Here is a 23711-nt window from a genome sequence, read left to right as displayed (position 1 = left end):
TCCTAGCTTCATTTGAAAAGTTAGCCAAACCGTTTTGCCTGAAACTTTCAAAAAACAATTCACACCGAAGCAGACACACAGTGTGGGAAATTCCAGTCCAAATGTATAAAGATTTGTCGAACTTATACAAAACTGAAAATGAGGTCTTCTAATTGAAGTTGTCAGATAAACTTAATTAATGGTGGTGCCACAAAAAATGGCCAATCCATTTGTGAAACCCATTCAGTTAAGCTATTTGCTCCAGTAATGACTGTGGTGAGGAGTTCCACAAGCCAAATTTCATGGAATCACAGAATCACAGAAGATTAGGATTGGAAGAGACCTCAGGAGGTCATCTAGTCCAACCCCCTGCTCAGAGCAGGACCAACAACAACTAAATCATCCCAGCCAGGGCTTTGTCAAGCTGGGCCTTAAAAACCTCTAAGGATGGAGATTCCACCACCTCCCTGGGTAACCCATTCCAGTGCTTCACCACCCTCCTAGTCATACAGTGTTTCCTAATATCCAACCTAGACCTCCCCCACTGCAATTTGAGACCATTGCTGAAAGCTAAGGAAATAAGCCACACAATGGTCTCAAACCCTCAGAACTCTGCAGCTGAGCTTTCGGGCCCACACGCTGTATGATGCACAATCTCAGCTGACTGCTGCATAGTCCTGCTCCCAATGCTCAGCTGAATTTATAGTGTTTCCTGGCTTCCCTCTCTGCTCCAGACTGGCCTGTTGGCCCCAGCATTGCTTCCTCACTGCACTCACTGCAGGTTCCTTGCCAGGATGCTCCAGATCCTGTCCCAGTCCCGCAGCAGAAGGAGCCCAGATGGGGGTGGAGGAGGGTAGGAAGGTGGAGATGATCCAGCAAGTGGATGGGGTTGGAGAGGAGGGGAGCGAGCTACAGGGTGGGACTTTAGGGGGGAAAAGGCGGAGCTTAGGTAGGGCATAGAACGAAGAGGCAGAGAAGCGAGTGGAGCATTTACGGAGATGGGACAGTGGAAGCTGCCTTGTGGAAAGAGGTGGGGCTGGGGGCAGGACCTTGGGGAATAGGCTGGGCAGGACGCAGGGCCTCAGAGGTCCAGTCAAAAATAATGAGAACGGTGGCAATCCTATGAGTTGTACACAGACCGATTCCTCAGTTTGTCACACTGACACAGCACAGTAATGCCAGGAAAGGATTTAATGTCCCTTTGACTGTCCAGTCAGGGATTCAGGGAAGGGGGCCTGGCACCATGTCACCAGCCAGCTCTGCACGGAGCTCAGAATCAGAGCACATGAAGGAAACTTTAGGCCCCTTTATGAGTAAAGAGCCGGAGCAGCCTGTCCCGGATCTGTTTGGTCCTCAGCCCGTAGATGATGGGGTTTAGCATGGGAGGCATGAAGAGGTACACATTGGCAATGAGATCGTGGAAATGCAGGGGCACATTCCGGGCAAATCTGTACATGAGGGAGATGAAGAGACGTGGGATGTAAAAGGCTAAAATGACACAGAGGTGGGAACCACAGGTTTCAAAAGTCTTGAGCCGGGCTTCCTTTGTGGGGAGGCTGAAGATGGCCCTGAGGATCTGGGTATAGGACACAGTGATAAAAATCCCATCCAGACCCATCACACCGAATGTCACAAAGAGGCCGTAGTAACTACTGACATGGGTGTCGGCGCAGGCCAGCTTCGCCACAGCTATATGCAAGCAGTATGGCTGCGGGATGATGTTGGTTGTGCAATACGGCCACTGTCTTACCAGGAAGGGAAAGGGCAGTACGACCATGCCACTGCGCAGCATCACGGCCAGGCCAATCTTGACCACCACATGGTTTGTCAGGATGGTGGAATGTCTCAGGGGATGGCAGATGGCCACGTAGCGATCTAAGGCCATGGCCACGAGGATCCCAGACTCCATCGCTGAGAAGCAGTGAATGAAGTACATCTGGGTGAGGCAGGCACTGAAATTGATCTCCCTGGAATTGAACCAGAAGATTGCCAGGATTTTGGGCATGGTGGAAGTATACAGGACCAGGTCGGTGATGGCCAGCATGCAGAGGAAAGAGTACATGGGCCCATGGAGGCTCAGCTCCCTCTTCACGATGAACAGGATGGTGAAGTTCCCCAAGATGGCGATGGTATACATGGTGCAGAAGGGGATGGAGATCCAGACGTGGACTGCTTCCAGGCCAGGAATGCCCAGCAGGATGAAGGTGGAGGGGTTCATGAATTCAGTTGTGTTGGAATCTGACATGGAGTAGGAGAGGTGTCTCCTGCTTGTACCACGTGTTTCCGTGACTTCCTGTATATGCCCAGAGTGATGGTCACAGTAAAACAACCTGGATGGGGAGACAATGTCAATATGAGACAGTGCACGCACTACTGGGGGCTGTTCTCATGGGTGAAGCAGATTGGTCGCCCTTCACACACTGAAAAATGATATTTTAATAATTCAGAGAAAAGAACTATGAACAAATGACCTTACTAATCTCAATTCCATATTTTATGGTGCTCCCTGCCTCATTAATTCCCACTCATCGTGGTGTGGGAAACCTTACTGGGCCCCAGCAGGAAACACAAATGTGGATACTGGTTATTCATCATTGTTCCTTAGGCCTTGTCTACACGACCAAGGTTTTTCACAAAAAAGCTGTTTTTGACGAAGAAACAGCGGCGGTGTACACACTGCAAAGCCACTTTCAATGACAGAACTCCTCAGTTTCAGTGACAGAATCTAACCATAGGGTGGAATGCAAGCCATACGAGCAAAGGCTGAAGAAACTGGCTATGATTAGTTTGGAAAAGGGAGGATTGATGGGGGACATGAGAGGGGTCTTGAGATACTTGAAAGGCTGCCATAAAGAAGATGGAGGAAAGTTTTTCTCTTTTGCCACATGGGGCAGAGAAGAGGCAATGGGTTCAAACTACAGCTATTCAGATTTAGATTTTATCTCAGATAAATTTCCCAACTGTAAGAACAGGAGGACAATGGAACAGACGCCCAGGCAGGTTGTGGAAAGTCCTTCACTGGAGGTTTTCAACAGGAGGCTGGACACTCATCTGTCTGGGGTGGTTTAGACACAACAAATCCTGTATCTCGGCAGAGGTTAGACTAGCTGATCCTTGCAGCTCCTTCTAACCCTGTCGCTCTTTGATTCCATAATGTAAAATCCTGGTGTCGACCAGGTCTTACTCAAACACAAGTTATGGAGCTCAGTACTGGGGTAACTGGGAGAAATTTAAAGGTCTGTGTTACAGAGGAGGACAGGCTGGATGATCTAATGGTCCCTTCTGACTTTAAAGCCTATGAACCTATCAATATAGAAAGTAGTTCATTTATATTTATTCTGTCTCATAACACAGGAGCAAGGGAACATTCAATTACATTGAAACGCTAAGCATATAAAATTGATAAAAGAAAACTGGTTACATAATCCATATTTGGCCTGTGGAACTCCTTGCCACAGACATTATTGGAGCAAAGAGCTTAGCTGAATGGGATTCACAAATGGATTGGCCATAGTTGGTGGTGCTGGTGGCATCACCCAGAGTTGAGTCTGTCTGACACCTTCAATGACAAGACTTCATTTTCAGTTGCGTATAAGTTTGCCAAACATTAACCTGAAATTTCCCATGTTGGGTGTCTACTTGCGGCTGAATTGCATTTTGAAAGTTTCATGGCATAACAGTTCAGCTTTTGTTTGAGTAAGACCCGGTCGACACTAGGATTTTATACTCCACTGTCCATTGTCCATTGTCCTCCTGTTCTCACAGTTCGGAAGTTTATCTGAGATTAAATCTAAATCTGCTATGCTGTAGATCAGCCCCCTCTTGATCTATGTGGCAACGTTCCTCCATACTTTTAATGGTATAGTTAAGTCTGTCAGAGATCTTGACTTACAAGACTTCATTTTCAATTACATATAAGTTTACCAGCCATTTACCTGAAATTTCCCAAGCTGGGTGTCTACTTGCGGCTGAACTGAATTTTGAAAATATCAGGCATAAGAGTTCAGCCCACTTCTAGCATGAAGCTAAGGGAGAAGATGTCTTGCCCATGTTGAACAATTGTCATATTTAAGTGCGTGAGTAGCCGTAACACCTCCATGCTTTTCAGCAGATAAAGTCTGGTAACACCCACCCCCCACCCCACCCCGTTAACATCCAAAGCCCTAAATTGCAAGAGGAGGAGGTGGCGGTCTCTGTGCATTAACACACAGCTGGCCCCTGAGGTTTTCTCTCAGTTTTTACTCCAGACTGGATGTTTTCCTGGAAGATCTGCTTGAGGGCTTATCTACACTTAAAACACAACAGCGGGGGTGCCACAGCGCTTCACTGGGACCTGAGCAAACTACGGCCCTCGGCCTCTGAATCTGGCCTTGTACTGGACCTCGACTAACAACTTTCGTCCTGAAGGATCCACTCTGTGACGGAAATGAAGCCACCTTAGGACTGGAGCCCATCACCGAGGGGCACAGCAAAGAAGGGCATTTTGGCTTATGATACTAGTGGAAATTCAGCACCTGGGGCAAGGTCCCTGGGATGTTTAGTGGCTGTGCAGAGCAGAAATTAATTCAGACATATTCTCTATCTCATCATGCATACATTACACTTAGTTTGTCGAACTGAAAGAGATGGTACCTGTGATTTCTGAGACGGAATCGTCTTTGCCGGGAATCCCGCTCATGTATCCGTGTCCCACACCTCTCTCACCCCAGCATCTGCAGCAACATCCCACACGGAGAGCTGACAGTGGTGTGCATTGTTTAAAATATAGCTCAGTGCAGTCCCAGGGGGGTTCGCTCAGCCTCTAGGGGAGAAGCAGCATCTGGATGTAAAGAGGCTGGAGACCAGACACTCTCTAGCTCATGTCTCTGTTTCCATGTCTGTACTTCTGTGCTTGTTATTCACCTTTAACAACAACCAATAATTATGGGAACTTCCCAAAGGGAGATGAGAACCCTTGGGCTCTCCACTGAGTCAGAGAGGAATTGGCTGCTCTGTGTATTTGTGTATATTTACATATTATAGTTGATTACTAAGAAACCTAGGGAAACTGAATAGGCCTCATAGGCTCTGATGTTGTCTAAATGCCCAGGATGGATAGGTAGATAGTAGACAGATCTGGAGAAAGATGACTGAGTGGAGACACGTACACCTTCTGTAGGGACAAGGGATTTTTGCTACGGGATCAGAGATCAGTAATTCTCATCAGTAATTATTATCATACCACATAGAACCTTTAATTGAAGGATCTTCAAAAGACTAGCAAAGAAAAGTCACTATGAACATATCCCCATTATGTCCATAAGTAAACTGAGGTACAGGAAGACATGACTTGGCAAAAATCAAACAGAATGACAGACCCAGGAGTTCTGAGTTCTCTGCCATAAAAATGGTTTCCCCATCAGTAACTGAGGGCATGATAAGTGGGAAATGGACTCATACTGTCATAGGGCCTGTTCATTGGGTAGGCGTGACAGACTTCTGTAGGTTGCAACCTGAAACAGCCTCTGAGGTTGTGAAAAGCAGCAAGCCCCTCCAGGTCTTGCACTTACACAGTCATACACAGACAGAGACACACACTCATGAAGTTACGTCATAACTTTGACTTGCCACTCATGAACCAACCATAGAGAGGCTCCAGCCAGTTCCCCCAGCTCCCCAGCCTAGGTCCTCAGAGCTGTACTGTCTTGCCCTTGTCGGAAGACTGACCAGTGTAAGTTTATTGCCCTGCCCCCTTCCCTCAATGTGGAGAGGACAATTCACCAGCCCTTGTTGCTGAGCAGATTTCCCTTTATACTTCAAATAACACACTGTTTTAGGTAAATAAATAGAAAGCAGATGTACTAAGTATAGAAAGATGGATTTTGAGTTGTTATAAGTGTAACCCCTTGGGGTTTAGAGAGCATTGCCCATTTAAATCTTTTCTGATTGGGGAGGGGAAGCAGTGAGAGAAAGGAGGGAAACTTGCGGGGGTAGCTCTGGAGCCCGGGGAGAGAAGGGCTGCAGCCGGGAGGCCCCGGACAAAGGGGAGGAGAGAGAACCTGCCTGAAGCCTGGGAAGGACAGGGCGACCGATCAGGGACACCCCAGGACAGGAGCCTGAGGAGCACTGTGCCAGGGAGGAATCGCCCGAGAAGGACAGGCCAGAGCTGGACCCATCACTGCTGCCCAGAGCTGCATGGGGCTGTGAGACCTGGGGCTGGTGATTCTGCATTGGGACTAAGGAGGGAGGCTGTAGCTAGTTAAGTGGGGAGGTGGTCGCTTTGGCTGGCTTTGCAGAGAGCGGCAGAAGAGGGCACCGGAGGGGTTTGTTGGGGAAAGTTCACTGGCGCCGAAGACGACCAGGAACACCCAAGACTCCCCAATGGACTGGAACGTTGCTCAGGACTCCTGAACTCTGTGTGCAGATGCATTGCTGGGCGTCTGCCCTGGCAGCCTGTGATCCCACTGGGCCATGTGGAGGGAACTTCATTTTTTCCAAGCAAAAGCCCCCAGCGTAGTTAGTGGAAAATTTCAGGCACAAGATGGAGTCCAGTGTCACATGAGCTGGTCACATGCCCTTGCATGCTTCGATAATTCATAGCAGGGGCCATTATCCATATCCTGGCTCGAACATTTGCAGGGAAATCCATGAGGTGGGGATAATCTTCTTCTAGGGCCTATCGTGTTTCTTAATGCATCATTACCTTGAATGCTTCATTCATCAAATGCTGTCTAGATGGGATGTGAACTACATTGTGGCTGTTACCAAAGAGCAAACACATTTGAAATACTGGTACATCGTCAATATTCATAACTTTAGGTACAAAAAGAATACGTGCATAGAAGTAGGATAATCATGTTCTGCAAATGATAACTTTTCCATTGATACATTACATGACAATTTTTTTATCAAAAACATTGTAATCAAATGACCATGGTAAATATGGGGACACGAGGGTGTTGCTATGGGGCACATAATATCAGAACTCATTCCTTAGTTTACTGCAGGAGGTTTGTCAATGAGTAATGCAGTGGCAGTGTGCCAAAGGCCTTAATTAGGTATTGACCATCCAACTCCCAAGTGTTGCAAACATTGTGGTGTTACCCCCAGGTGTTCTTGGAGAGTTCTGTGTCCCTCCAACACTTTGTAGATCAGTCTAGTTATCTCAAAAATCAGCAAATGTGCCTTCTCTGGGTCACTAGAAAAACTCCCTTAATGTCTGTGCAGCATTGTTTACCATTGTGCTTTTCCAGCTGGTGATATCTCAACACAGATATTCAACAATGCCATGAGGTGGGGTGACTCAGTTTCCCCTTTTACACAGCAGACCAGGTTTATTATGGTTTACCTGCTGAGAGAAGCTTTGAACCTCTTTACAGATGTTAGCTGTGAAGCCCTATCCCCATAGGGCTTCTTGTTTACTGTTCATAGCACGGCAAATAACTTTTCCCCAAAGTGTTGCATATTACACATATTACCTTCTCATCGGATTTACCATCACTACCAAATTCTTTGTTGTTAGGTTTACTATTAGTATCAAACTTTGCATCATCAGATTTAACATCATCACCAAATCTTTTATCACAGGTTGGTGTTTCCATGTACTTTTATTCTACCTTGGACAATTTGGTTTGTTCAACATCCATTGGGTCGTTCAATTCCTCTGTGAACGCTGGCATGCATTTATTTACTGTTTTTCCTTTTCCCTCAGTGTCCCGTTCAGTAGGGATCTCAGTCTAAGTTTATCTTTGGTGTCTTGGTATGCCCGGGGTGAGGTAAGGATGTAAGGGGACTTTGCATGTTTGCTTGCCCTCTGTGGAGCATAGAGGAATGGGGTAAAACGGAACATGCTTCCCACCAAGTGCAACCGCTCTGTCTGTGGTTTATTCACAATAGATTCTTGTGTCTGCTGAAAATCATCACCTAGACAAGCCATCTCATCCACAGTTTTCACCCTTTTCTCCCACAGACACTGCGTTACATCATCTTAAAATATATTTAAGAAATATTCCTGAGCAACAACATCAAACATTCCTTCAAAGCTTGTAACACCTTTGCCCCTTGCCCACTTCCCCATCAAATCCTTCATTTTATTTACATATTCCACAATACTCATACCAGCACCCCTCTGAGGCTTTGTCAGTTTCACTCTATATGTTTCAGGGGTAATCTGAAATTGTTTCAAATCCATTTCTTTGAAATTAGAAAAATCTAAAAGATTCTCAATTGTCATTTTATTGACTATATCCAGATCTTCACCAATTAATTTTGCAACTTAAGTGGTTATCAGGAATCATAGGAATCACATACAGCATCTCAAAGCTAGTGAAGTATTCAGCAATATCACCTGTCTCGTTGTATGCAGGACACAACGGTTCTGATTGGTGGATTTTTGAAGAGGTTCCTGCTTTTCTCCTTTCCAACCACTGACCACCTCTCCAGTCAAAGTTTTTTCCTTCTAGCTGTGGTTTAAAGTCTTGAGTTGTGGGGGGAGTGAGAACAGGTGGTGATAACACTTCCCCCTTTTCTATCTTCTGCCAAGTGGAGGGAACTTTATTGTCCCAAACAGAGATACCAGCACAGTTAGTGGAAAAGTACAGGCACAAGATGGAGTCCAGTGTCACATGCCCTTGCATGCTTTGATGAGTCACACCAGAGGCCATTACCCACATTTTGGCTACAGATGGGGACAAGCTTCTACCATGGCCCATTGTGTTCATCGATGAGCCATCCAGTCGAATATGCATTCACAATGTGCTGGTTAGACTGGATGTAAACTACTTTGTGGGAGTTACCACAGGAGCAAACACATTTGAAATACAGGTAGCTCGTCAATATTTGTTACTTCAGCGGCAAAAATGATACAGACACAAATAGGATAATCACATTCAGCAAACCACAGCGTTTCCATAGATACCTCACATGACATATTTTGTACAAGATTTTGACAACTATATAACAGTGGTGAAAGTGGGGTGCCAGGGTTTTGCTTTGGGGGTACAGAGTGTCACAGCAATGTACCTATAGAACTGGAGCTCTCTGAATTCTAAATTTGTATTTTTATATAAGACAGACATCCATGTCCTGAAAAAGACTGCATTCTCCTCTGTACCGTAGGAGAAAAGCATGCCGAGGTACCGAGCAAAGGAAACTAGCCTCAGGGCCTTGGCGCTTGGTGTGCAGCTCCCCGCTCCCGGAGGGAGGCACCAGAATGGAAGCTGAACCCCGAGACTGGGCCTAGAGACCCAGAGCTAGAAACCCAGAGCTAGAGGCAGGACCTGAATGCTGCTCTGACTCAAAATCACATGGGTCCAGAATGTGGGACCCAAACGCACCCTTCTGGTGGGTGTTCAGCCACGGGCGCTTGAGCAGGTCTGTGACAGCAAACCTGGAGCTGCTCCATGGATGCTAGGGGACTGTGAGTGGAAGGGGAGTGGGGCTGGGTGATCCCAAACCTGGGGAAGAGGTCCACAAGCTGTTCTCTTCACCCTAACGTGGTTCAGCTCTCCCAGACTCTCCCATTGCTTCAGCACAACCTTGCCAGAGCTCTCCCTTGGGCACACTCTGTTTCCAGTTTCTCTTTTTCTAGGTACAGGATTGTTAAAGCAACAGACCCAGACCTTGCAAACGGGGTTTCGAAAACATTTCCTTTTCTTTAGGCAGCACAAGAGATCCCGAATACACACAATACAATACCTGCACACCATCCCCTGCCTCAGTGAACATAAGATCATAAGAACGGCCATACTGGGCCAGATCATAGCTCCATCTAGCCCAGTGTCCTGTCTTCCAACAGTGACCATTGCCAAGTACTGCAGAGGGAATCATTGTGTGTTGGAATGCTCCCTTTTTTTGTTGTTTTAAACCTGCTCCCAATTCCTTTTCATTTGGTGACCCCTAGTTCTTGTGTTATGAGAAGGCATAAATAACACTTCTGTATACGCTTTCTCCACATGAGTCATGATTTCATGATATGTTGCATCTTATTATCTATCCCTTTCTTAATAATTACCAACATTCTGTTCCCTTTTTTGACTGTTCCTGCCAATTGAATGGATGTTTTCAGAGAACTATCGACAATGACTCCAAGATCGCTTTCCTGAGTGGTAAAAACTCATTTAGACCCCATCATTTTATATGCATATTTGGAATGATGTTTTCCAACGTGCATTACTTTGTCCACTTCACCCTGGAGGAAACTTTGGGATTTGTTCAGAGCCCTTTGGAGTGTCCAGAGGCCACCTCGTAGAACTCCTAACTTCTCCTCCAGCTTGAGTCTGTCTCTCTCCTGCAGCCAGAGCCCTGCAACCAAAGAGTCCCCTCTGCCGCCCTTGTGCCTGTCTCCTACCCCAGCTTCCTCTGGTTCATCCAGTCTCTGTGTTTTTAAAGGGCTGGACCAACCCCTCCTCTCTCTGTTCCCTTTTCTGGGGAGGTTCCATTCCTTCCATGCCCAACCCTCTTCAGAGAAGCTGTAGAAACTGGCTTTTATCTCGAAAGCAGTTCCTCCCTTCTTCTGTCCCGGCAAGATCTGCTTTGCTGCTGACAGTCTTAAAAGACCAACCTATTTATAGACAGATGCCTCCACCGCAGCCTCCTGCCCCTGAGCAGAAGGTGAGTGAGTGAAGAGTACAGGAAAAGCCCAAAGACATAAGGATAACAAAGGTTCAGAGCATCAAATGAGACTTCATGTGGTTTCCACTCATCATGGTTTTACCTGGACAGTCTGGTTTTTGGCTGCTGTTTCTGGGTGCCCATGTCATCCAGACATGGGCACCCAGACACAGAAGGGCTAGTGAAAATAAGGAGCCCACTCGTAGTCCATGGTTACCGTTCTATGATCACATACCACGGTGAGTGATGTCAGATCATGAAGGGGCCAGAGGCCATGGCGATGAATGTTTTATATTCCTAGATTAAATTAGACAGGCACACACTGCTAAGATGCCTTTCTGCTGGAAGATATGGAGCATGTTCTCCCAGATCTGTTTGGTTTTCACCCCATATACAATAGGGTTTCACATGGGGGGGGGCACCCACAGAGATTGGCCACCAGGATGTAGAATTGGTGGGGGACATTGAGGCCAAACAGGTGGGTGAAGAAGATGAAGAGACGAGGGATGTACTACAACAGGACAACACAGAAGAGAGACACGCAGGTGCTGAAAGCCTTGAGACGGCAGCAGCCTCAGCACGGCCTGGAGGATTGTAGTATTAATGGAAAAGTTATGATTTGCTGAACATGATTATGCTATTTGTGTGCATACGTCATTTTGTACCTAAAATTATGATTATTGACTATACCTGTATTTCAAACTTGTTTGCTCCTGGGTAACACCATGAGGTAGAGTACATCCAGTCTACCCATCACATTGTGGGTGAACAATTCGAGGCTATGGCCCATTAAGAAACACGATAGGACTTGGAAGAAGCTTATCCCGACCTGGTGGACTTTCCTGTGAATATTCTATGTAGGATACGGGTAATGGTCCCTGCTATGAATCACTGAAGCATACAAGGACTTGTGACCAGGTCATGTGATACTGGGCTCCATCCTGTGCCTGTATTTTCCCACTAACTGTGCAGGGGACATTTGCTAGGGAAAATGAAATTCCCTCCACATGGCAGAAACTATAAACGGTGGAAGAGACATCATCACTTGGCCTCATTCCCACACAACCCAACACCTGCAAAAAATCTTAACAACAAGGACTGAATTGGGGATGTGGTCCCAGGCTGAAGGGGATTACTAGCCTGTGTATGGAGAATTGGTTGACTGTTTCTATCATCAGGGTGAGACACTGCTTTATTTGAATCCTGTCTAGTGTAGAGAACTTAGATAGTGATTTTGTTTATTTCTTATGTAACCAACTTTGATCTGTACAATATTACTTATAATCACTTAAAATCTATCCTTCTGTAGCTAATAAATTTATTTATATTTTTTCAACCTAAAACTGTGTGTTATTTGAAATGTAAAAGGGAAATCTGCTTAGGAACACGGGCTGGTTCATTGTCATGTACACACTGAGGGAGAGGTGATCAGTAGCTCGTGAAAGTATTCATGTAACTGCAGCTGGGTGTATCCCTGCAGGTATATGGCTTTGTAAGTGCAAGACCTGGAGAAGATTGCATCTTATCACAGTCTCAGTGTGTGAGAGGGGGCCCATATTGGTGTGCCAGAGGGCTCAGTGGTACCCCAGTTCCAGGCTGCATCCAGGGAAACTCTGTCATTGCCACCCAGTGAACAGGCCCTGCTAGAACTGAGTCCATTTCCTTCTTCTCATGTGTTCAGCGACTCACGGAGAGACCGTGATGACATCAGCAAAGACAAGACCCATCGGTTCTGTCTGTCATTCTCTGTGAGTCCTTAGCCAAGGTCATCTCTCCCCGTGCCTCAGTTTACCTATCAGTATCATGGGGATATATTCATAGAGACTTTCCTTTGCTCGGTGTTTTGAAGATCCTTCAATGAAAAGAGGGCGGACAATTTATGAGTTTCCCCTGTATAGGCTTTATACAGAGTAAAACGACTTTATTTGGTGTTTGGATCTCATTGGAAACTCAGTGTCTGGGTGCTGGAGACATGTAACCTGCTGAGCTGTTTTCAGCTAAAGCCTGCCACTTTGGGGGTGTCGCCCAGACCCTGGGTCTGTGCTGCAGCAGGCTAGCGTGTCTGGCTCAACAAGGCAGGGTTCTGGAATCATAGAATCATGGAATCATAGAATATCAGGGTTGGAAGGGACCTCAGGAGGTCATCTAGTCCAACCCCTGCTCAAAGCAGGACCAATCCCCAATTAAATCATCCCAGCCAGGGCTTTGTCAAGCCTGACCTTAAAATTTCTACGGAAGGAGATTCTACCACCTCACTAGGTAACGCACTCCAGTGTTTCACCACCCTCCTAGTGAAAACTTTTTTCCTAATATCCAACCTAAACCTCCCCCACTGCAACTTGAGACCATTACTCCTTGTCCTGTCCTCTTCTACCACTGAGAATAGTCTAGAACCATCCTCTCTGGAACCACCTCTCAGGTAGTTGAAAGCAGTAGTTGAAAGATTGGCACTACATTAGCCTTTTTCCAGTCATCTGGGACTTCCCCCGTTCGCCATGAGTTTTCAAAGATAATGGCCAATGGCTCTGCAATCACAGCCGCCAATTCCTTTAGCACTCTTGGATGCAACTCGTCTGGTCCCATGGACTTGTGCACGTCCAGCTTTTCTAAATAGTCCCTAACCACCTCTTTCTCCACAGAGGGCTGGCCATCTACTCCCCATGCTGTGATGCCCAGCGCAGCAGTCTAGGAGCTGACCTTGTTCGTGAAGACAGAGGCAAAAAAAGCATTGAGTACATTAGCTTTTTCCACATCCTCTGTCACTAGGTTGCCTCCCTCATTCAGTAAGGGGCCCACACTTTCCTTGGCTTTCTTCTTGTTGCCAACAAACCCTTCTTGTTACTCTTGACATCTCTTTCTAGCTGCAGCTCCAGGTGCGATTTGGCCCTCCTGATTTCATTCCTACATGCCCAAGCAATATTTTTATACTCTTCCCTGGTCACATGTCCAACCTTCCACTTCTTGTAAGCTTCTTTTTTATGTTTAAGATCCGCTAGGATTTCACCGGTAAGCCAAGCTGGTCGCCTGCCATATTAACAATTCTTTCGACACATCGGGATGGTTTGTCCCTGTAACCCCAACAGGGATTCCTTGAAATACAGCCAGCTCTCCTGGACTCCTTTCCCCTTCATGTTAGTCCCCCAGGGGATCCTACCCATCCGTTCCCCGAGGGAGTCGAAGTCTGCTTTCCTGAAGTCCAGGGTCTGTATCCTGCTGCTTACCTTTCTTCCCTGTGCCAGGATCCTGAACTCAACCAACTCATGGTCACTGCCTTCCAGATTCCCATCCACTTCTGCTTCCCCCACTAATTCTTCCCTGTTTGTGAGCAGCAGGTCAAGAAAAGCTCCCCCCCAGTTGGCTCGTCTAGCACTTGCACCAGGAAATTGTCCCCTACGCTTTCCAAAAACTTCCTGGATTGTCTATGCACCGCTGTATTGCTCTCCCAGCAGATATCAGGAAAATTAAAGTCACCCATGAGAACCAGGGCGTGCGATCTAGTAGCTTCTGCGAGTTGCTGGAAGAAAGCCTCATCCACCTCATCCCCCTGGTCCAGTGGTCTATAGCAGACTCCCACCACTACATCACTCTTGTTGCTCACACTTCTAAACTTAATCCAGAGACACTCAGGTTTTTCTGCAGTTTCGTACCGGAGCTCTGAGCAGTCATACTGCTCCCTTACATACAGTGCTACTCCCCCACCTTTTCTGCCCTGCCTGTCCTTCCTGAACAGTTTATAACCATCCATGACAGTACTCCAGTCATGTGAGTTATCCCACCAAGTCTCTGTTATTCCAATCACGTAATAATTCCCTGACATCACCAGGACCTCCAGTTCTCCCTGCTTGTTTCCAAGGCTTTGTGCATTCGTATATAAGCACTTGAGATAACCTGCTGATCGCCCCTCATTCTCAGTATGAGGCAGGAGCCCTCCCCTCACAGACGTTCCTGCCTGTGTTTCCTCCCGGTATCCCGCTTTCCCACTTACCTCAGGGCTTTGGTCTCCTTCCCCCGGTGAACCTAGTTTAAAGCCCTCCTCACTAGGTTAGCCAGCCTGCTCGCAAAGATGCTCTTCCCTCTCCTCATAAGGTGGAGCCCAAGCTGGCAGGAAAAACTGGCTCAGAGGTAATTTCAGCACATCAGGTAACAGTCCCAAGGGGATCTCTGTGACCGAACCCATCACACTGATCTCTGATCTCCTAGCAACAGCCCCATGTGTCTACAGATACTGTTCTTTTCTCCCCTCAGGCATCTTTCTGCAGATCAGTCTGTGTGCTATCGACCCAGACATCCTGGGCATTTACAGTCTATCAGACCCTATGGAGGCCAAGGCGTTTTCTCTATTTTTCTTAATAATCAACTCTAATATTAAATATACACAAATACACAGAGCACAGAGCCTGAGTGTTTTCATCTCCTTTTAGGAAGGTCCCTTAATTACTATTTACTCCTAAAGGTGGATGTAGAACACAGAAGTGCAGACAGGTTTGTCTCCAGCCTATTCCCATTCAGATGATCGATTCACCACTAGAGGCTGAACAAACCGCACTGGGATTGCACAGAGCTCTATTACAAATGGTACACCCCCTGTGCCGGCTATTGGCATCAGATGTTGCTGCAGAAGCTGATGTGAGAGAGGTGTGGGACACGGCGACCTCATGGTGATTCCCAGGGAAGATGCTTCCATCCCAGAATTCACAGGTACCCATCTCTCGTTGAGAAACTCACCTGCTCGACAAACTCAGTGCAACATGGGCGTGATGGAATAGAGAATAGGTCTCTGTGGTCCTTTCCACTCTGTATGGCCATTAAAAATCCAGGGCCCTTGGCACTGGTGATGAGTTTGCTTCAGTATAACTGGCCAAAATATCTCTCTTTTCTCTGAATCCCTGTTGACCTGGCTTATGGCCTCTCACCCCAAGATGGCTGCATTTCAGTGGCACAATCAGAGCGCCTGAACAAAAGGTGGTGCCCCCATCTTGACATACAATGGCCAATCCATTTCTGAATCCCATTTGGCTAAGCACGTTCCTCCAAGTGATAAGGGGAGGTATTGGAACAAATTGATAAACATAACAGTAGTAAGTCACCAGCACCAGATGGTATTCACCCAAGAGATCAGAATAACCTCAGGAACCAGATCTATGTTAATGCACAGAGACTGTCACGTCCTCGTCTTGCATTTCACGGCTATGGCTGTTAACAAAAGGGTTGCTATCTGAGTTTTATCTCCTGTAAGGCAAGGAGGTGCTAATTATAAAAAAAAAATCAACATGAACAAGACATCTTCTGTCCTAGCTTCATTTGAAAAGTTAGCCAAACCGTTTTGCCTGAAACTTTCAAAAAACAATTCACACCGAAGCAGACACACAGTGTGGGAAATTCCAGTCCAAATGTATAAAGATTTTTTGACCTTATACAAAACTGAAAATGAGGTCTTCTAATTGAAGTTGTCAGATAAACTTAATTAATGGTGGTGCCACAAAAAATGGCCAATCCATTTGTGAATCCCATTCAGTTAAGCTTTTGCTCCTATAGTGACTGTGGCGAGGAGTTCCACAAGCCAAATTTCATGGAATCACAGAATCATAGAAGATTAGGATTGGAAGAGACCTCAGGAGGTCATCTAGTCCAACCCCCTGCTCAAAGCAGGACCAATCCCCAACTAAATCATCCCAGTCAGGGCTTTGTCAAGCTGGGCCTTAAAAACCTCTAAGAATGGAGATTCCACCACCTCCCTGGGTAACCCATTCCAGTGCTTCACCACCCTCCTAGTCATACAGTGTTTCCTAATATCCAACCTAGACCTCCCCCACTGCAATTTGAGACCATTGCTGAAAGCTAAGGAAATAAGCCACACAATGGTCTCAACTTTCAGAACTTTGCAGCTGAGCTTTCGGGCCCACACGCTGTATGATGCACAATCTCAGCTGACTGCTGCGTAGTCCTGCTCCCAATGCTCAGCTGAATTTATAGGGTTTCCTGGCTTCCCTCTCCGCTCCAGACTGGCCTGTCGGCCCCAGCACTGCTTCCTCACTGCACTCACTGCAGGTTCCTTGCCAGGATGCTCCAGATCCTGTCCCAGTCCCGCAGCAGAAGAGCCCAGATGGGGGTGGGGGAGGGAGGAAGGTGGAGATGATCCAGCAAGTGGATGGGGTTGGAGAGGAGGGGAGCGAGCAACAGGGTGGGACTTTTGGGGGGAAAAGGCAGAGCTTAGGTGGGGCATAACACGAAGAGGCAGAGAAGCGAGCAGGGCGTTTAGGGAGATAGGACAGTGGAAGCTGCCTTGTGGAAAGAGGTGGGGCAGGGGGCATGGCTTTGGGGAATAGTCTGGGCAGGACGCGGGGCCTCAGAGGTCCAGTTAAAAATAAGGAGAACGGTGGCAATCCTATGAGTTGTACACAGACCGATTCCTCAGTTTGTCACACTGACACAGCACAGTAATGCCAGGAAAGGATTTAATGTCCCTTTGACTGTCCAGTCAGGGATTCAGGGAAGGGGGCCCGGCACCATGTCACCAGCCAGCTCTGCACGGAGCTCAGAATCAGAGCACATGAAGGAAACTTTAGGCCCCTTTATGAGTAAAGAGCCGGAGCAGCCTGTCCCGGATCTGTTTGGTCCTCAGCCCGTAGATGATGGGGTTTAGCATGGGGGGCATGAAGAGGTACACACTGGCAATGAGAACGTGGAAATGCAGGGGCACATTCCGGGCAAATCTGTACATGAGGGAGATGAAGAGATGTGGGATGTAAAAGGCTAAAATGACACAGAGGTGGGAGCCGCAGGTTTCAAAAGTCTTGAGCCGGGCATCCTTTGTGGGGAGGCTGAAGATGGCCCTGAGGATCTGGGTATAGGACACAGCAATAAAAATCCCATCCAGACCCATCACACAGAATGTCACAAACAGTCCATAGTAACTACTGACGCGGGTGTCAGCGCAGGCCAGCTTCTCCACAGCTATATGCACACAGTACGGCTCAGGGATGAGGTTGGTTGTGCAATACGTCCACTGTCTTACCAAGAAGGGATAGGGCAGTACGACCATGCCACTGCGCAGCACCACGGCCAGGCCAATCTTGACCACCACAGGGTTTGTGAGGATGGTGGAATGTCTCAGGGGATGGCAGATGGCCACGTAGCGATCCAAGGCCATGGCCACGAGGATCCCAGACTCCATCGCTGAGAAGCAGTGAATGAAGTACATCTGGGTGAGGCAGGCACTGAAATTGATCTCCCTGGAATTGAACCAGAAGATTGCCAGGATTTTGGGCATGGTGGAAGTATACAGGACCAGGTCGGTGATGGCCAGCATGCAGAGGAAATAGTACATGGGCCCATGGAGGCTCGGCTCCGTCTTCACGATGAACAGGATGGTGAAGTTCCCCAAGACGGCTATGGTGTACATGGTGCAGAAGGGAATGGAGATCCAGACGTGGACTGCCTCCAGGCCAGGAATGCCCAGAAGGATGAAGGTGGAGGGGTTGGTGAATTCAGTTGTGTTGGAATCTGACATGGAGTAGGAGAGAAGGTGTCTCCTGCTTGTACCACGTGTTTCCGTGACTTCCTGTATATGCCCAGAGTGATGGTCACAGTAAAACTACCTGGATGGAGAGACAATGTTAATATGAGACAATGCAGACACTACTGGGGGCTGTTCTCATGGGTGAAGCAGATTGGTCGCTCTTCACACACTGAAAAATGATATTTTAATAATTCAGGGTAATGAACTATGAACAAATGACCTTACTAATCTCAATTCCATATTTTATGGTGCTCCCTGCCTCATTAATGCCCACTCATCGTGGTGTGGGAAACCTTACTGGGTCCCAGCAGGAAACACAAATGTGGACACTGGTTATTCATCATTGTTCCTTAGGCCTTGTCTACACGACCAAGTTTTTTTGCAAAAAAGCAGCTTTTGACAAAGAAACAGTGGCTGTGTACACACTGCAAAGCCACTTACAACGACAGAACTCCTCAGTTTCAGTAACAGAATCTAACCACCTTGACAAGAGGTTTAAGGCCTTTTATGGAAATTTTTTGTTTATTTTATCGCTGAAATTGGCCTCCGGAAGGCGTCCCGCATTGCCCATCCTGAGTGCCCTGGTGAACAGTTTCAATGCCTCTCCCCTCCATCAAGGCGAACAGCTTCTGCCCGTCCCCCTTTAAAGGCTCAGGAATTTTAAAATTCCCCTTCCTGTTCGCTGGGTGTGGAATGCTCACATCAGATCTTCCCAGGTGGCCATGGCGGCTCCACGCTTGGGCCACTGTGGAGCTGCTAAATCTGCTCAGTATTTGCGGAGGGGAGGCTGTGCCGTCCCAGCTGCGCTCCAGCCATAGGAACGTCAATACCTACCTGCAGATTTCATGCAGCTTGTGGGAAAAGAGCTAGTTCAATGAAGAATTCTTCAGTAGACTTTTTGCTATATGTACCAGGGTTAGGTTGCTCTCGCTACATCTCTTAGGGGTGAGATTTTTTTTTCTATTGCAAAAAGGAGCAAATGCAATTTTCGTTTGCAGTAGCAGAGGCATAGCATGCCAGTCACGGGAGGGGAGAGTAGCCCTTTTCCTGGTGATGGTGAGGCCTCAGCTGGAGTATTGTGTCCAGTTTGGGTCTCCAATATATAGGAGGGATGTAGAGAAACTGGAAAGGCTCCAGAGGCAAGTGACGAAGACGATCGACAGGATGGAATGCAAGCCATACGAGCAAAGGCTAAAGAAACTGGGTATGATCAGTTTGGAAAAGGGAGGATTTGGGGGGGACATGAGAGGGGTCTTGAGATACTTGAAAGGCTGCCATAAAGAAGATGGAGGAAAGTTGTTCTCTGTGGCCACATAGGGCAGGGAAGAGGCAATGGGTTCAAACTACAGCTATTCAGATTTAGATTTAATCTCAGATAAACTTCCCAACTGCAAGAACAGCAGGATAATGGAACAGATGCCCAGGCAGGTTGTGGAAAGTCCTTCACTGGAGGTTTTCAACAGGAGGCTGGACACTCATCTGTCTGGGGTGGTTTAGACACAACAAATCCTGTATCTCGGCAGAGGTTAGACTAACTGATCCTTGCAGCTCCTTCTAACCCTGTCACTCTTTGATCCATGATATAAAATCCTGCTGTAGACCAGGTCTTACTCAATCACAAGTTATGGAGCTCAATACTGGGGTAACTGGGAGAAATTTAAAGGCCTGTGTTACACAGGATGTCAGGCTGGATGATCTAATGGTCCCCTCTGACTTTAAACCCTATGGATCTCTCAATACAGAAAGTAGTTCAGGCATTTATATTTATTCTGTCTCATAACACAGGAACAAGGGACAATTCTCTTCAATTCAATTCAATTATATTGAAACTCTAAACATATAAAACTGATAAAAGAAAACTGGTTACATAATCCATATTTGGCCTGTGGAACTCCTTGCCACAGACATTATTGGAGCAAAGAGCTTAGCTGAACAGGATTCACAAATGGATTGGCCACAGTTGGTGGTTCTGGTGGCATCACCCAGAGTTGAGTCTATCTGGCACCTTCAATGACAAGACTTCATTTTCAGTTGCGTATAAGTTTGCCAAACATTAACCTGAAATTTCCCATGTTGGGTGTCTACTTCCGGCTGAATTGCATTTTGAAAGTTTCATGGCATAACAGTTCAGCCAACTTTGGGAATGAAGCTCAGGGAGAAGGAGTCTTGCCCACATTGAAAAATTGTTGTATTTATGCGAGTGAGGAGCCCTGGCACCTCCATGCTTTTCAGCAGATAAATTCTCGTAAGAGCCGCACCCCCTCCCCCTCCCCGTTAACAGCCCAAGCCCTAAATTGCAAGGGGAGGAGGTGGCGGCGTCTGTGCATTAACACACAGCTGAGTCCTGAGGTTTTACTCAGTTCTTACTCCAGACTCGATGTTTTTTTGGAAGATCTGCTTGAGGGCTTGTCTACACTTAAAACATGACAGCCGGGGTGCCACAGCACTTCACTGGGACCTGAGCAAATTACGGCCCACAGCCTCCGAATCTGGCCTTGTAGTGGACCTCGACTAACAACTTTCGTCCTGAAGGATCCACTGTGTGACGGAAATGAAGCCACCTTAGGGCTGGAGCCATCACCGAGGGTCACAGCAGAGGGGCATTTTGGCTAATGGTACTAGAGGAAATTCAGCACCTGTAGCAAGGGCCCTGGGATCTTTAGTGGCTGTGCAGAGCAGAAATAGATTCAGACCTACTCTCTGTCCCCTCATGTGTACGTTGCACTTGGTTTGTCGAACCGAAAGAGATGGTACCTGTGATTTCTGAAACGAAAGCCTCTTCGCCAGGAATCCGCCTATGTTAGCCGTGTCCCAGACTTCTTTCACCCCAATATCTGGAGCAGCATCCCACACTGAGAGATGACACAGGGATGTGCACTGTTTACAATACAGCTCTGTTCAATCCCAGTGGAGTTCGCTCAGCCCCTCGGGGAGAAGCGGTGTCTGGATGCAAACAGGCTGGAGACCAGACACTCTCTAGCCAGTCTCTCTCTTTCCATGGCCGCACTTTGTCTTTGTTATCCAGCTTTAACAGTAAACAGCAATTAAGGGACCTTCCCAAAGGTCAGAGGGGAATTGGCTGCTCTGTGTATTTGTGTATATTTAAAAATTATAGTTGATTACTAAGAAACCTAGGGAAAGTGACTAGGTCTCACAGACACTGTTTTACATCATCTTTACATATATTTAAGCAATGCTCCTGAGCAACAACATCAAACATTCCATCAAAGCTTATAATACCTTTGCCCCTTGCCCATTTTCACATCAAATTTTTCATTTTGTTTACATATTCCACATTACTCATACCAGCACCCCACTTATGATTTGTAAATTTCAATCTATATGTTCCAGGGGTAATCCAACATTGTTTCAAAACCATTTCTTTGAATTTAGAGTAATCTGAATTGATTCTCAATTGTCATTTTATTGACTATATCCAGAGCTTTACCAGTTAACTTTTCAACTAAAGTGGGCATCTGCTGGTTATGAGGAATCGTATGAATCACACACAGCCTCTCAAAGACAGTGAAGTATTCAGCAATATCACCTGTCTTGTTGTGTGCAGGACACAACTGTTCTCATTGTGGACTTTTGGAGAGGTTCCTGCCTTTCTCCCTTCCACCCTGTGACCACCTCTCCAGTCAAAGTCTTTTGTCTTCTCACTGTGTTTTAAAGTGTTGAGTTGTGGGGGGAGTGAGACCAAGTGGACAATTCCCCCTTTTCTAGCTTCTGCCATGTGGAGGGAACTTCATTGCCCCAAACAGAGATGCGAGCACAGTTAGTGGAAAAGTACAGGCACAAGATGGAGTCCAGTGTCACATGAGCTGGTCACATGCCCTTGCACGCTTCAATGAGTCATTGCAGAGGCCATTACCCATATTTCGGCTACAGATGGGGACAAGCTTCTTCCACAGCCCCTTGTGTTCGTTAGTAATCCATCAAGTTGAATATCCATTTACAATGGGCTTGCTAGACTGGCTGTAATCTACTTTGTGGGAGTTACCAGAGGAGGAAATACATTTGAACTCCAGGTAGTATATAACAGTGGTGATTGTGGGGGTTCCAGGGTTTTGCTTTGGATGTACAGAGTGTCACAGTAATATAGCTATAGAACTAGAACTCTCTGAATTCTAATTTTGTATTTTTATATAAGACATACTTCCATGCCCTGAAAAAGGCTGCTTTCTACTCTGTACCATAGGAGAAAAGCATGCCGAGGTACGGAACAAAGGAGACTAGCCTCAAAGGCTTGGTGCTTGGTGTGCAGCTCCCCGCTTGCAGAGGTAGGTGCTGGAATGGAAGCTGCACCCCCAGGGTGGGCCTAGAAACCCAAAACCAGAAGCAGGGACTGAACACTGCTCTGACTCAAAATCACATGGATCCAGTGTGTGGGACCCCAGCACTGCCACCTGTCATGTGTCCAATCACAGGAGCTTGAGCAGGTCTGTGACAGCAAATCTGGAGCTGCTCCATGGATGCTAGGGGACTGTGAGTGGAAGGGGAGTGGGGCTGGGAGATCCCAAACCTGTGTGAAGAGGTCCACAAGCTCTTATCTTCACCCTAATGTGGTTGAGCTCCTTCAGACTCTCTAATTGCTTCAGCAAACCCTTGCCAGAGCTCCTCCTTGGACACACTCTGTTTCCAGTTTCTCTCTTTTGAGGCACATGATCGGTAAAGCAACAGACCCATGTCTTGCAAAGGGGGTTTCTAAAACATTTCCTTTACTTTATACAGCATAAGGAATACACACAATACAATACCTGCATGGCATTCCTTGTCTCAGTGAACATAAGGTCATAAGAACGTCCATACTGGGCCAGGCCATAGCTCCATCTAGCCCAGTATCCTGTCTTCCAACAGTGACCAATGCCAAGTGCTCCAGAGGGAATCCATACCCTGTCGACCATTCCTAGCTTCCAGTAAAGAGAGGCTGGGGACACCATCGCTGTTCATCCCGGTTAATAGCTGTTGATGGACCTATCCTCCATGTTTTTATCTAATTCTTTTTTGAACCCTGTTATAGATGTGACCTTCGCAACATCCTCTGGCAAAGAACTTCACAGGTTGACCATGTGTTGTGTGTAGAAATACTTCCTTTTGTTTGTTTTAAACCTCTGCCTATTCATGTCATTTGGTGACCTCTTGTTCTTGTGTTATGAGAAGGCGTAAATAACACTTCTGTATATGCTTTCTCCACACGAGTCATGATTTTATGATATATTCCATCTTATTATCTCTCCCTTTCTTAATGATGCCCAACATTCTTTTTGCTTTTTTGATGGCCGCTGCACATTGAGTGGATGTTTTCAGAGAACTCTCCACAATGACTCTAAGATCTCTTTCTTGAGTGGTAACAGCTAATTTAGACCCCATATTTTTATGTGTATATTTGGGATGATGTTTTCCAATGTGCATTATTTTTTCCACACCACCCAAAAGCAAACTTTGGGATTTGACCAGAGCCCTCTGGGGTGTCTGGTCACCGCCTGAAACTCCTGGTTTCTCCTCCTGCTGGAGTCTGTCTCTCTATTGCAGCCACAGCCCTGCTACTAAAGAGTCCCCTCTGTCGCCTGTGTGCCTCTCTCCTTCCCCAGCTTCTTCTGACTCATCCAGTCTCTATGCT

The 23711-nt window shown here is 46.8% G+C and overlaps 2 protein-coding genes across 2 annotated transcripts; both read right to left on the bottom strand.

The window, feature by feature from the left end:
* Window positions 1–1276: 1276 nt before the first annotated feature.
* On the bottom strand, window positions 1277–2224 carry LOC141996213 (olfactory receptor 52R1-like). Its single transcript, XM_074968197.1, has one exon. It carries the CDS (start codon window positions 2222–2224, stop codon window positions 1277–1279), a length of 948 nt encoding a protein of 315 aa, XP_074824298.1.
* Window positions 2225–17131: 14907 nt separating this feature from the next.
* LOC141996173 (olfactory receptor 52R1-like) lies at window positions 17132–18079 on the bottom strand. The gene has a single exon (XM_074968088.1). The coding sequence runs from the start codon at window positions 18077–18079 to the stop codon at window positions 17132–17134; it is 948 nt and encodes a 315-aa protein (XP_074824189.1).
* Between the last annotated feature and the right edge of the window lie 5632 nt (window positions 18080–23711).

Source organism: Natator depressus, chromosome 1, assembly GCF_965152275.1.
Source record: "Natator depressus isolate rNatDep1 chromosome 1, rNatDep2.hap1, whole genome shotgun sequence".
Lineage (NCBI taxonomy): Eukaryota > Metazoa > Chordata > Testudines > Cheloniidae > Natator > Natator depressus.
This window is presented reverse-complemented; position numbering and strand designations above follow the sequence as displayed.

What these genes read in the sequence shown, in the direction of transcription:
- LOC141996213 (XM_074968197.1), bottom strand. Translation starts at nt 2,224, where the DNA reads ATGTCAGATTCCAACACAACTGAATTCATGAACCCCTCCACCTTCATC.
- LOC141996173 (XM_074968088.1), bottom strand. Translation starts at nt 18,079, where the DNA reads ATGTCAGATTCCAACACAACTGAATTCACCAACCCCTCCACCTTCATC.